This window comes from Lissotriton vulgaris, chromosome 8 (genome assembly GCF_964263255.1).
Source record: "Lissotriton vulgaris chromosome 8, aLisVul1.2, whole genome shotgun sequence".
NCBI classification, from domain to species: domain Eukaryota; kingdom Metazoa; phylum Chordata; class Amphibia; order Caudata; family Salamandridae; genus Lissotriton; species Lissotriton vulgaris.
In genome coordinates, this window is record NC_141696.1 from 528874865 (window position 1) to 528889671 (window position 14807).

At 44.7% G+C, this 14807-nt stretch overlaps 1 protein-coding gene across 2 annotated transcripts in view; it reads right to left on the reverse strand.

The window, feature by feature from the left end:
• LOC147697257 (pyruvate dehydrogenase E1 component subunit alpha, mitochondrial) overlaps nt 1–14807 on the reverse strand; it is a 158794-nt gene that overhangs the window by 68053 nt on the left and 75934 nt on the right. For both annotated transcript variants that reach the window (XM_086934334.1, XM_086934333.1), the window contains 2 exons: nt 14033–14159; nt 7674–7765 (listed from right to left, as the gene is read on the reverse strand). In XM_086934334.1, coding sequence (XP_086790460.1) covers nt 7674–7765; nt 14033–14159 — 219 coding nt within the window. The remainder of the gene's footprint in view (nt 1–7673; nt 7766–14032; nt 14160–14807) is intronic.

Below are 14807 nucleotides of genomic sequence, written 5' to 3' on the forward strand. Positions count from 1 at the left end.
TGGGGGATGTTGGTGTAAAATTAAATGATATCCAATATTACAAAGACGTGAGTGGTTGCGTCAAACAAAATGCCTTCAACGTGATTAATGAAATTCCTAGTGTCCTCTATAACGGATCTAGATGTTGTGGCAAAAAGTATCAAGAAGAAATTAACAAGATTAGAGAGCGGTTCAAAGACAGAGTCACATCCAGAAATGATAGCCCAAAGGTTTTTGTGAGTCTTCATGGATTTTGGGGAGGAAATACAGTACGGGTGTTCTTGGATTCTTGTTCATAAGATATTCCAAATTCTTTGTCCTAGCCATCCTTCTCATCAGTTCTCTACATGGGTCTGTTTTCAGTTTCCAGAAGTAGTTGGTGTCGGACATCCACTAGTTATTTATCTTTGTTTTGGACCACCATAGCACCTCCCTCATCTGCCAGTTTTATCACCAGATTCTTATTTTCTATCAGTTGGGTCAAGGCCTGTGTTAATGACTAAGAAAAATGTGGCATATAATATCTTAATTTCTGTTCTAAATGTGAAAGAGTTGCCACAACTGCAGTCTAGAAGGCCATGACATGTGGTAGAATTTGAGAGATTAGGGGAACAAAACTGCTATTCTTTGCGTAATGCTGTCTGATCTTCCTTCATAACATCAACAAAATTTAGGCCTATCCTTAAAAAAGGATGCTGGGTGGTATGTCTACTAAAGTTTGTACTGGGAGTACCTTCTCCCAGTTCCTGGTTCAGGTTTGATTTAGATGATGAAGTATCAAGGAAGGTGATATGCTTCTGTCGGGACCTTCCTCCATATTTCCCAAAAGACCTTTAAGCTTTTGGTCTTGCGTAAAAATCTTCTCAAATGTATGGGTAGGGGTTCTCCACCTTATAGTTTTTTCTTTTCAAACTTCGTGAACTTCTGATGGACATAGAATTCCTTTAACGCAATTTGGCTTTCGACTTTCGCCAAAAGCTCCTTATTATCAGACAAAGTGTAACTATTTTGAATCTCTTCCTCAAGCCAGATAATCTCTACCAATACTTTCTTACAAAAGTGCTGGATTGGGGTGCATTGGGAGCATTTGTGATCATTCAGCTTGGTTTTGACAAATTATTATTTTTCTTCTTTTTTTATAACGCAAATTATTGATTTTTATTATGTAACACAATATTGTAAATTGCTGTATACTACACATCATCATAGCCGGAAATGAAATGCAGCGTAAACTAGGCATCCCCAAACTAGAAGCATCAATACAGCCTTCAAAAACTTGCTAGCGTGCAGCTGGTCCTTAGTTAAACAGACAGGCCATACATAGCAATCCCACAACTTTTGCCACACTCGTAGCACATCCCACTTGCCACATATATTGTTTCTTCCATTTTGCTGCACCGGTTCATATCCTCTCTCCATGCCTCGATGGAAGGTGCCACCAATGCAGACCAGTGATGTGCAATGTCTCTTTTGGCTATCACGGTGACCAGACTCACCAGTGTTCTGTCCCCTCTGGTCCCACCCAGATCTTTCAGAATGCCTACGGTGGCTATCCAAGATTGTGGCTCAATGTGGACCACAATAACTGCAGAAAGAATAGCAAAAGGAGCCACGCTGTTAGCCTGGATGACCGGGCATAATCATATTACATGAGGAAATCCACAGAAGAGTATCCGCCGGCGCGTCTAGGAGGGATCAAGAGGTTCCTGTGTTCATTACATCACTACTATGGGTCCCTTACCTGATGTGAAATGTGTGACTTGGAATGTGCGGCGGTTGCAGTCCATGCAGCGTAGATATAAGGTCCACTTCTACTTAGTGCGTAGAGGCGCACAGATAACTTTCCTGCAGGAGACGCATTTGAATAGGTCGGAGGGGTTGGCGCTGCAGCGCAGATGGCGGGTAAAGCTCTATTACACCACGTATTCAGCTTTTGCACGAGGGGTGTTGATCTGGGTTAGAGCTGGGGTCCCCTTCCAAATGATTGACCACCGAACAGATCCTGAGGGCCACTATGTTGTGGTCAAAGGACATTTTTATGGGCGGGAGGTGACCCTCTGCAGTATTTATGCCCCTAATGTGGAACAGGCTCCCTTTTTGGAGAGACTGTCTGATGCTTTGGCAGATTATCTTACGAATCCGGTCTTGATGGTGGGGGGGGGGGGGGGGGGGGGGGGGGGGGGACTTTAACTCTATTGCGGACGTGGCCATGGATAGATCTCACCCTCCGCTACCTACGGCCCAGATTCATAAACTAGCGAGACTCAGGTCCCAGTGGCAGCCTCACTGGGGTTTGGTAGATGCTTGGCGAGCACAGCACCTGGACGATAGGGAATATTCGTACTTCCGGGCTTTGCATTACTTGCACGTACGTCTTGACGCGGTCTTGTGTATTCCCGGATTGGCGGCTATGGCAATAGGGAGTGAATATTTATCATGCACTATCTCGGACCATAATCCGTTATTGGTGAGCTTCTGTTGGGTTGCGGAGCGCCCTGCGATTCCGATCTGGAAACTGCGCCCCGAGTTATTGGAGGACCCGGCCTTTCATGCCGACCTGGGAGTAGGGCTCAAACGATTTGTAGCGACAACTGCCCTGGAATGGGACGCTTTTAAAGTAGTGGTCCGCTGGATTTGCATTACTATACGGGTGGGAGTGCGGAAGTTGTTGCTGCGGGAAATTGAAACTGGGAAGCAGGCCCTTAGGGAAGCCGAGAGAGCCCACTCTAATGGCTCTGAGACACGTGACACGGTCCAGACCCGGAGGGAGGCGAAGGCAGTAGTTGTGGAGCGCTTAAGATGCTTTGACCACAGAGCGTACTTGGCCAGGGCGCATGCGGAAAGAGACAAGGTGGACACCCTTCTGGCGTGGCTGGCCGACACCACCCCTAGATGCGTGCCAATATTGGCACTGACCTCATCATCGGGACGATTAGAGTACCAGCAGAATCAAATAAACGATCGATTTCGGTCCTTCTACGCGGACCTATATACGAGCCACTTGCAGACCGGGGAGATGGACGCACAGGCGTTTTTGGATGACCTAGAGCTGCCTACCGTTGAGGTGGAACAGGCAGGGGCTCCTGGGCCAGGACATCACGATCTCTGAAATTCGTTGCGTCATTAAACATTTGGCGCGTAATAAAACACCGGGCAGTGATGGGCTGCCCATTAAATTCTATTTGGCTTATATTGACACCCTAGCTAACAGATTGCTGGCGATGTATAGAGAGGCCAGGCAGGGGGCGTACTGCCGACCTCCACAAGGAAGACCATCATCATCCCCATCCTCAAACCAGGGAAAACTCCTACCGACCCATCCGCGTATCGGCCTCGATCTATGCTTACTACCGACTACAAGATACTGAGTCGTGTGCTGGCTACTCGACTCCTCCCTTGTATGACGCGGCTGGTACACTCGGACCCGGCTGGCTTCATTCTGACTCGGAATACTGCGTTTAGCATACGCAGGCTGATAAGGGTATTGGATGGGGACTATGGAGCAGAAAACCAAGCAGTGGTCCTCTCGGTAGACATTGCCAAAGCGTTTGACAGCTTGGAATGGCCCTATTTGTTTTCAGTCATGAAAGCCTTTGGACTTGGGGAGGGGTATGTCCGCTGGACCGAAATATTATATTCATCGGCCAGTGCTAGGGTGAGGATTGGTAGGGTCATCTCTTCTACATACCCTGTAGGGCGTGGCACTAGGCAGGGCTGCCCACTTTCCCCGCTGTTATTTGCCCTAGCCATGGAGCCATTCGCAACGCGGGCTAGAATGGGGAGGGTGTTCCGAGGCTTGCAGCTTGGTGGTCGGTCGCATTATATCTCACTATATGCGGATGATCTTTTGCTGTTTTTGAGAGATACGCGAGGAGCGTTGGAAGGAGTGCGCGCCTTGTTAAGCCGATTCGGAGAAGTGTCTGGCCTACGGGTCAACTGGGCGAAGACTTGTGTATTCCCAGTAGCCGGAGCATGCGACCCACCTACCCTACTGCCTGACTTGGCGTGGGAAACTAGGTGCCTTCCCTACTTGGGGACGCACATTTATCACACTCAGGAAGATCTTCTTGAAGGTAACTTAGGCAGGGCACTAAGGGGACTTAAGGGCAGCATGCGGTTCTGGGGGACCCTGCCATTGTCGAGTAGCCCTGCTAAAAATGGTGGCGCTTCCTCGGCTTCTATATTTTTTCCGGACCTTACCTATACGAATACCGGTCGCATTATTTCGCCAGCTCCGCACTGCGATGGGGGGATTTATTTGGGGATCAGGAAGGCGTTGGGTAGCACTAGATACTTTGATGCGGCCAAGAGCTGAAGGGGGGCTTGCTGTTCCCGATTTTTTTAATTATATTATTTGGCTGCACAATTCCAGCACCATACCCAGGCTGTGGCACAGGAGTTTCGAGGGCTGGAGCGAGAGTTTGAACCGGATGTGCCACCCCATGTCCTGGAACCACCACCGAGCGAGGTGTGTCAATATGTGGTGATGGCAGCGGGCACGTAGAAGGCGGTCACCTGTCTGTGCAAACGCATGCTGGGAGAGGGGCTGGCACCGTTACAGAAGCTACGAGAGCAGTGGGCAGAGGATATAGCTAAAGAGATACCAGACGCGGCCTGGTCGCAAATACTTAAAAGGGCATGGAAGGGCACCAGGAATGCCAGATTTCAATTGATCCAATTCTTTATTCTGCATAGGGCGTATCTTACACCGGCAAAATTCAAAAAATATTTCCATGTTAATACGGCGCTGTGCCCCCGATGCAGATTGGAGGACGCGATCCTACTGCACATGCTATGGGACTGCCTGCAGTTGGGTACATACTGGGAGGAAATAATTGCTTTACTCTGTAATGTAACAGGACGGCAGATTACACCGGATAGGGGGACTTGCTTGATGCATTGGTTCCCACATACTAGTAAAACAAAATTGACTAGCAAATTTGTGGACTTAGGTTTGATACTTGCTAAGAGGGAAATTATATCCCACTGGAAAGCAGCGGCGGGGCCTAGCTACCTTAGGTGGAAGTCTGCTTTACTTGTGTGGGCAAACAGCAAGAGTTCAGTGCGTTTGCAGCAGGCCTACAAGTCCCATAACGACAGAGCATTGGAGGTGGCGCGAGCTTGGGAGGCCCTTTTGGTAGCGCTGAAGGTGACAGATTTGGAAACTGACTCAGAGACGAGCGAGCTAACTGTAGATGAGGACCAATAGTATTGATACCTTGACGCTACAGAGCAAGCGCGTGAGGCGATCCCCGGCTTCCATAATAGTCAGAATATTTAATAATATTGTTGGAACAATGTCACCTGTGGAACCCATATGAAACGATTTACCACTTGATTACATTTAGCCCTAAGATCATGGCGGGGGGGGGGGTGAACTTGGGATGGGAGGACCTGAGGATGGGGCCTGGAATGGACTTGACACGCAAAACATTGAGGCATAGTAGCCCGATACCGGGCGAATAACTTGCCACTGTATTGTTTCTTATAATAGGGGGACTCTTCGCCAAATGGGCCAGTTCTGGCTAGTTGATTTATTTGATTGAAAAAAAAAAAATCACAAATGTCTCCTTTACTTCAGGTGTCGAGCTTTATGTAGAAGTGATCGCCCATCCTCATGTCTGTTGTTTGTGTTTGAAAATAATAAAAAGATTTAAAATTTAAAAAAAAGAAATCCACAGAAGAGTTTTGCCATTGAGGACATGCAGGTGAGCCGCGGAGGCCGGCTCTCAATATCACAGAGGTGTCATGTATACTTGGTGAAGATATTTAAATTGGACCATAAGAAGCCTGGCCGATATCACTAGCATCCAGGGAGCCATGCAAGCGTCAAGCCAGTCAGTGTCGTCTAGTTCCCCGGGCCAAGTCTACAATTTGGTACGTAGGGTATCCAGTGTTGTGGGGAATGTATTACTAAGGATCAGTAAATCTGGGACACTCATCCATTACCCAAATGGCCCATAAGAAGCTTACACTCTAGGGGGCTCCCTTCAGAAACAGTGAGAGCGTCTTGAGACGGGGAGAAGGCATGGAGGAGCTGCAAATAACAAAACACTGGGGTGTGGGCATATTAAATTCTGATGCCAACTCCTGAAAGCACTTCAGCTTCCCCTCCCTTGGCATATGATTTTTTAATTGCTTCTTAGAATTGTTATAAACAACTGTAAGTAATTCAATAACACTGTTACACTGCTCTATGATTTCCAAATATAAAAAAACCATAATAATTGTTTCATTTAATGGTGTAGGGTAATTTATTTGCATTGTCTAACTAAATGATCCAGCCTATACCCTCCTATTAAGTTTTGGAATTAGCGGTCAAGGCACCCTCTTGTTGTTTATACAAATTGTTGTGTGGCCCACCCTTGTTCCCGCTTTACACTGGCCCAACCGCATTTTTTGTTCGTTTATTTTTAAAGCAGTGCGAAAAATGTGCTCCTGTGGGGCTTGTGTAAGAGTTGGGCAATGCACTTTATCTTTGTGTTCCTTTCATTGTTTACTGACCTAGCACATTTTCCATCATGGGAGTATGACCAAGCACCGTTCAGTAGGTTTCCGTTAAACAAGGTCCACGTGGCTTGTACAGGTGAATTTGTAAAGTGTTAAGTATAGTTTCGGCTCCATACGTTCATAGCTTCATTTTGACTTAACAGGTAGGGATGAAAGTTGAAATTGAAGATCCTGAGGCACTTTCATGGACAGATTCTACTTCATTGTGCATCCATGCACCAGTTTGATAGCTGCATTGTTGACAGCACATACAAGGAAACGGAGGCAGAGGCCGCCTCTTCATATTTCTGAGCAACACCGTCTGCTTCTAATAGAATAGCTCATACAATTTCTGAGATAATGTATGTGATGGGGGCAACACAGTTTCAGCAAATCCTCCTAAACCTATCCACAGTTGCCAATGATGTGCATGATATAGTTCTTGTCCTTCTATAGGAAGGGATGCAGCTCCTATATGCACGCTTTTTGGACCATCACAATGTAAAACTAAGAACAAGAACATGGAGTACTACTCTGAGAGGACAGGGATTCTGGAGGCATCCGTATTTACAATCATCCTTGTTTCCACCATCCTGATACCTGAGCATTCAAAAAGCAAAGCTCCAAACCACTATCAGTTAGGAAGGAAGTCAGGGTAACATTATGGAGAGGGTAACAGGGTAACATTATGACTCTTACTTTGGGCTAAGATCTTGCTCATAGTTTAGGTGCGAACCTGCTGTCCACTACACAATAATGTGCAGTCAGCTGTGAGCTGAAATCATATGAAGTCAGCTTTGCTACCAAAATGGGAGAGGATGTAGGTCCAAGGAATCTAGAGGGCCCAGAAATGTTGTTAATGGTCAAAAGGAGATGTGGATGGTCAAAATAGCATATTAAGTGACTTCCCAAGGCCCACAGACGTCACAGAAGGAGAATCCATCACAAAAAGTGCTAAATGTTGGAGTGCAATATACTGCTTTAACACTAGAGGGAACTAAAGCAGTAGAAATGCAGCAAAATATGGTGCTTTCCTGTTTCAAATGAAAAACAAATATTCACTTTGGTGGTATTTTATTTGTTGGAATCCGTTTTAACTGAAACCCCTATTCATGACGTTCAGCTCGATTACCGTCCTTCCTACAGTTCAATTAGTTTCATTATACATAAAAGACAATTATGTGGATCCCTCACATGCAACATACCTGAGCTCCCACAATGCCATTGCCACCATAGAAATGATTTGCGTACATGTGCATTGAGCCTCCTTTTCCTTTGGCACAACCTCCTTTCCGGCCTGAAGTAAACAGAAGGAAAAAAATAACAGGAGACTATTCAGACTTTAACCCACACACAAAAGCAACACAATCATCCACTTGAGTAACATAGCGCAGGTCGATGTGAAATAATTCACAGCATAATCAGACTGTAGTTATGCAGTAAAGATGATTACAAATTAGACACCAGTTCCTCCCAGTTTATATGCATGAACCTCACTAATGATGAGGAAAACATTTTGGGCACAAAAGGTATTGTGGTGGATCAAGCACATAAGAATTAACACTGTTGAAAGAAAAAAAAAGACGAAAAACGATTCCTTCAAAGTTTCAAAACATACTCTGGGCAGATATAAAATCAATTCATTAAAAAAATGGATTCTTAGAAAAAACGATATCCTTCATATAGGTTTTAGATCATTATCCTTCCACTGGATATCTTGTAGAGCCATAATGTCTTATTTGTGTCAAAATAAACATTATTGCGAGCTGGATATCTTGTAAAGGTAGGCATCGTCTGCTTTACAAAAAACAAATCTGGATGAAAAAGAACTCCCCGATAGTCAACAATGTGAAAACCAGAGTGCCTATGCTGGTTGACACACAGTTCTTGTTGATTCTAGCCGTGTGGCTAAAGAGTGTCGTCCATAACTCCCAACAGCAGAAAAATACAGTTCAGAGAAACTTCTGGACTTTCATTTGACCAATGAGAAGCATGTAAACAGATCAGTCTGGTTATGCTATGCGCAAACATGGTTTTTAAAAAATCAAATTCCTTTCGCCTGCTGGTGCAGTTTTGTGAAGCGATGCTGCCCTGCCACGATTCTGTAGAAGACTGTGCGTTCCCAAACCCCACCGATAGCTTGCAAATCATGCAAGCCTACTATAGATTCTCCAATCTTACTGCTTGAGACTGCAGAAATGGGCACTGTCGCGTGGATGCTCCAAGTGCACTTCTGTTTGTGATAATGGCCAATCCTATCTCCACTGCTGTTGTGAGAGACGGACAGTGGTGTCCACGTGGATTCTAGTCAAGGATAGAGGTCTTTTCAGCTGCTGGGTGCGGGGCAGCCTAGCTGTTTACCTGATGTATTGTTTTGGTGAGTCCCCCTTAGTATCATGTATAGGACATTATGCATGACGCTTGCCTGTAGCACTATCCAGGTGTGTGTTGCACATTTTGGTCGAAGCCGTTGTGTAGTGGAGACCTTGCACTTTGGAACATGTAAGCCCAAGCATGTGCACAACTCCTGTCATCATCCCCCACTAGATGATCCATAACGCCTATTAACCCTTGCCCCCTTTTCTTGTTTGTGACCAATATTCCACTATGAGATGGCCTCTCAGAAATGAGTTATGCCTCATCTATCGGAGTCAGCCTAAACTGGTCCAAGGACACACAGCAGGGCAGCATACCCAATGACAAACAGGCTAGGATTCTGCCCCACCTTGTCTAGAGAGGCACCTAGATATTCAAAAGTTTTAAACTCTTACATTGTCATCCATGTTATCAAGTTGTTTAGCCCAGCAACTATGTCTGGGATCTTGGATTGCTGGGGACCTGGTAGGGGGTGGGGAGTGCTTGATAGCTGCGTAATATCGGTTGATAAAAGGGTAGGAAAAAAGCCTTCATTCGGTGCAAGTGGGATACTGGGAGGGAAAAAATACACCATCTTCAAATTACTCACTGGATGCTGCAGCCAGAGATAAGATAAGCATCCATGAGGGAAAAATAAACTTGAAAAATGTATTACTACTAATCCAAAAACTCTGGGTGTCAATTAAGATGTTTATGACATGGCCGCGTCCGCCAAACCTCATTGGTCTCATATCAATATGATCCGTATTAAACTCAGAGCAGGGCCCCTGCGGGTACATCGCAGGAGGGCCCCTTAATCTTTCGTTACGCCACTGTACTAGCGCCACCTGCAGAAGTAGCCTTTCAAACCTGGCTCAGGCCTCTGCTACTGAAAGGCCTGGGTGCTCAGTTTACAGCCACAATGACTTGGGATTTAAAGTTACTTGCCACGTCTGAAACTCCCCTTTTACTACATATAGGCTACCTCTAAGGTAGGCCCAAGGTAGCCCTATGGGCAGGGAGCTATGTAGATAAAGGTAGGACATGTGCCTTTGTTGTGTGGCATGTCCTAGTGACAAACAGCCTATTTGGTTTCTCACTGCTGTGAGGCTGCTCTCCTCGGAGGTGTGCATTGGAAATTTCTTGATATGCGTTTCAGTGGTAATTTCAGATCTGGAAAGAGTAGCGTAGCCATGTTTGATATGTTTGGTATAGTGGTGATAAATCCTGATTATTGGTGAAAGTGGATTTTTCATAGCTATTTTAGAAATGCCACTTTTAGAAAGTGCCAACAACACTACAAATGCCAATACTGACCAACTCTTTTTACACCAAAAATTTTATTCAGAACACTATGTAATAATAGTGATCACATGATTTTTTTCTTTTTCTTGTTTTGTTTAAAAGGAATTTCTGTCATATACAGAAGCAAATTACTGCTGTATTATACTTACACAATTACAAACACTCACCCAACAAATATATCCAACAATTTTAACACAAATAAATCAAAACAAAATTACAAATAATATTATTCACCATACAAAACAATTAAGACAATACGTGAACCTTAACAGTTCTGAAATGTTCATGCCCAACTAGAACACAGAAGCAGTATAAGGCTGACTTCGAATTGCTGCAAGGAGTTGACGAATGCATCAACTGCCACTCGGGCAGAAAAGCAAAAATGAAGCCAAAAGCAAAATTGGGTCGAGTACAGAAGCAAAGCAGTTGGGTTGCGGCCTTGTTAACAACACTAGACGATTGGACAATTGATGAATGAAGGGAAATAGATTGCGGCAAAGTGGCTTTGAACCGAAGTTAATATCCGTTTAAAGGTTCTCCTCAGGACTCAGAACTAAGTCATAGGTTTGAAACAAGTCAACAACTTTGGAAACTTGAAAATAATATCTTGATTGGACAAGCAGAACATTGCGAGGTATTGTAGCCAATGAGAACAGGAAAAGTCAAGTAAAATAAGTGACGATAACCAATGTATCTTCCTAGTTGGGTACGAACATTCCTGAACTGTTAATGTTCATGTATTGTCTTGAGTCATCACCAAAAAGCACCCGCACAGAGTAGACAGACACCTTCCCTGAGTTAATACAGTTTGGAGTGGGAATAGTAAATTATATATGTTTAGTGTCCAGCACCTTACCTTTCCAACGCTGGCGAAACGTTTAGAAAAGTGTGTGCAATCTCAACTCTGTGTTCACATTGAGAAATTCCAACTGTTGGATCAACATCAAACAGGCTTTCGGCGAGGCTACAGCACAGAATCTACACTCACTCACATCGTGGCTTACATTTTAAAGTTGCTAGACCAAAAGGAATCCGGGCTCCTAATTCTCTTTGACCTATCTTCTGCCTTCGACACGGTTAACCACAGCAAATTACTTTCCACGCTAGAACACAGGATGGGACTATCAGGTGTGGTGGTGCAATGGTTCTCTTCCTTTCTCCTCAACAGATCTCAAAGAGTCAAAGTGAATCGATCCCTATCTCACCCGTCTACAGTCTTGATAGGGGTTCCACAAGGGTCCGCCCTTATACCCATACTCTTCAATTTATACTTGGAACCTTTAGCAAATGTCCTGAACACAGAGAACATTCTCTTTCATATGTACGCAGAGGACACCCAACTTTATTTAAAAGTCTCCTCCCCGGAAGACTTCATTTCACTCAGCTCCACCTTGATGAAACACCCAAAACTGGCTCACAGAAAACTACCTCATGCTCAACACCTCCAAAACAGGATTCATTCTCAGGATTGAGCCTCTAGATGCATCATCCGTCAGCCTTCAATTACTCCCCGCCACATTATCGAGTCTTCTAAATCTCTAGAATCACCCCAGACAGGCACCTGAACATGCAGACTAATATTAGCAATGCAACCAAGGGTGCGAAACACCAGATGAGGCGGCTAAGGAATCTCAAACCACTTCTCCCACAGGAAGACTTCAAATGGGTGGTTCAAGCTCTAGTATTGCCAAGGCTAGACTACGATAGTTCCAAGCTCTGCAGTCTCCCCAAACAAAGCTTGGTTCCACTTACGGCTTCCACTAATGCCGCAGCCACCAGATTGATTACTGGTACAAAAATAAATTATCACATATCCGCAGCCTTGAAATCCCTAAACTGGCTACCTTACGAAGCTAGAATACCACTCAAGATCGCTTGCTTGACTCACAAAGCACTGCAATTCAAGACCCCATATATCTGGCTCACAAAGATTAGAATTATCAGGGGGTGGCCGTCCGTCTCGAAGTGCAAATTCACTGTTCCTGAAACATCAAGTCTTCCACAAAAAGAGAACGGGTAACAGAGCATTCTCGGGAATGTCCCAGAAGATTTGGAACTCCCTTCCACCGAAGTCCGTCAAATCCCATCCACCGCTTCCTTCAAAAAAGAAGTGAAAAAAATTCGAATGTTGAAGTTCCTTGGTTCAGCTGCCTCAATACCGCCCTCCTCTCTTATGCTATGACTGTCCATTACACAGTTGTACTCCTGTGATTAACAATGTGAGCAGGCCACTGCACATTTTTGTATGTTATTTATGGAATGTTTTTCTCCTATTACCTGATTTCGGTTCATCACATTTATGTAATCCTGTGATTAATAGTGTTGGCAGGCTCTGAACTTACTGGCACTCTTTACATTGCCTATCGCTCTCTATTATTGGATCCGTCTGGTCTTGTTTTTAAATTCTCTGAATCGTGCTGATATCATGCTCTCATCCTGAACTTATTTGTAACGATTGCTCTTGTCCCATTTTTGTATCCTACCTACCCCAACTGTGAGGCGCTCGGATACCCTCCAGGGTCTTGTTCCCGCAATACAAAACTGTATAAATAAATAAACATTAACTTTCATCAGGGGCTCATCTGGCATCTCAGCCTTGACCTGAGTGGGTCTGCCTAATGCAGTCAATTTGTGTGTCCAGATGTTATTGCCACTGCAGCAAAGAACTTCAGTGATGGCCCGGAGGCAACAACTGACATGGAGAGAGTACCATTAATCTGACCATTCCATGCCACAACTCTGATGTAACCAGAGAGGCTGTCTCCACAACCTTGCTCTCATGTGATCAGGAAGAGTGTGGAACGACAGCCGCAATGCTGAACAGCACATTAGCAAGGAGTGTAACACAAGACCATGTCTAAAGGACTAAGAGACTGTATCATGCCTAAGAACTGTGCAGGGTAATCCAGCCAGTGTGAGACCCAAACTTTTTGCCAGCTACAAGAGTGTGCGAAACTACAGGCACCTTGCACGGGGTCCCTAACCGAAAACAGCCATTATAGTGGACTTGCACCTGGGCAGATAATTAACAAAGACTACCCATAAGTATATGCCCTGAATAGAAGGGTGGGCCAGTGGGACAAAGCTGGAATAAGGCACAGATCGCCAGTGCGATCTATGATATGCATTGGTTACAGCCCATATTGATGTAAAGAGTCCTGTAACTGAACCCTACTACTGTGTGTAGTATTATGTTTTGTGCTTTGTAATGAACTTCTATTTCTACAAGAAAAATACTTTGCTGAACAGTACCTTATTGGGTCTTGCGCCCTCCCTAAGAAATCTTTGAATTCTCACTCCCGCTGCTGTGACAGTCAACAGTAGAAAGCATTGTACTTGACCCAGTTTGTATCGCCTTAGTAGGAAGGACCCTGGGACATCTGCAGCAAATACACCCCTCCCCCCACCCCGACACTCTTCCCCCTCCCCCAATCATGGATGGGGCCCTGTACCCCTGTCTGACGAGGCCTACTGAACAGGGTCTGGAAACAAGCCTTCCACTAATGTGAATTTTTTGTTTTATGACTGTGACCCACCAACAGCCGTATTTCAAAACACACCCTTGTTCTCCCTTTGTTTGAGCCTATTCCACCAGGTTTCTACAGCCGAGGAGCCGCTCTACATACAATGTCACTATCAATATACTTCATGCACAACTCACACAGCAGCTCTCCCTCAAAGTAAGAAGATTCAGGTCCTAAAGAAACTACAAGCTAAATTCTGTCTGTAGGTCTTTCCCCATTAGCTCAGACCCCCATGCACTGCTTAAAATTCCAAAGGCTAAATGTGCTTAAATGTAGAAAGGATATCACAGAAAGGTCTTAAAACTGGAATAGTAAACTTATATAAATAATTCCATGTTAAGCCCTTCATACTGTTCGCATCCCCTTCCATTGTCACAAACCTGTAAGCTCTGCTAGAATCTCTTTGACTGGTACCCCACGAGTGTAGGTATATCCGTGAGCCCGGTAGGCAGTTATCAAATGGTCTGTTGGTTTGATTGCAGCCTCGAGTCCAACACAGCACGCTTCCTATAAGAAAGAGATTTAAGTTTGAAATAACTGAAAGCTTCAATGTAAAGCCAGTACCACAAATAACACGTATAATGCGCCATCCCTGCATACTCAGTATTTGTTTTTTTTTGTGAACTACCATATCTGAAGAACAACTCATTTCAGTGTTCAGTGGGAATGCTAGTTTTAAAGCCTCCTTCGTCTCAGAGAAAAGGAATAGAAGTTGTAAATCGCAGAGAGAATATGCAGAGCAGACTGCGCAATGGGTCTTCCAATACCTACTGTATTTGAGTTTAGAAAACACCCACAATATCCTTCTGCATCAATTCAGATCTCATCTTTGCCCGAACATGCTAGCCCAAATAAACATAAGTCCTAGAACTCTTAAAACCCGCTTGCCCAATTTCTCATAATCGTTAAAGTTACTGCAGACAAATGTTGGAACCACCGTTTCCACAGGTTACTGGCCACTTCTTACATCAAGATAGCACCCACTTATTGGAAACCAAAAGCGGACTGCCTTTATAGGACATGGTGATTGGCATACATTGAGAAAACTCTCTCTCATAGCATATCCCCCCTACAACTACACCAACTACACAACTACTTGCACTTTACTCCCTGCACCACCATTCGTATCATACCCCACGGCCTACTGCTTCTATA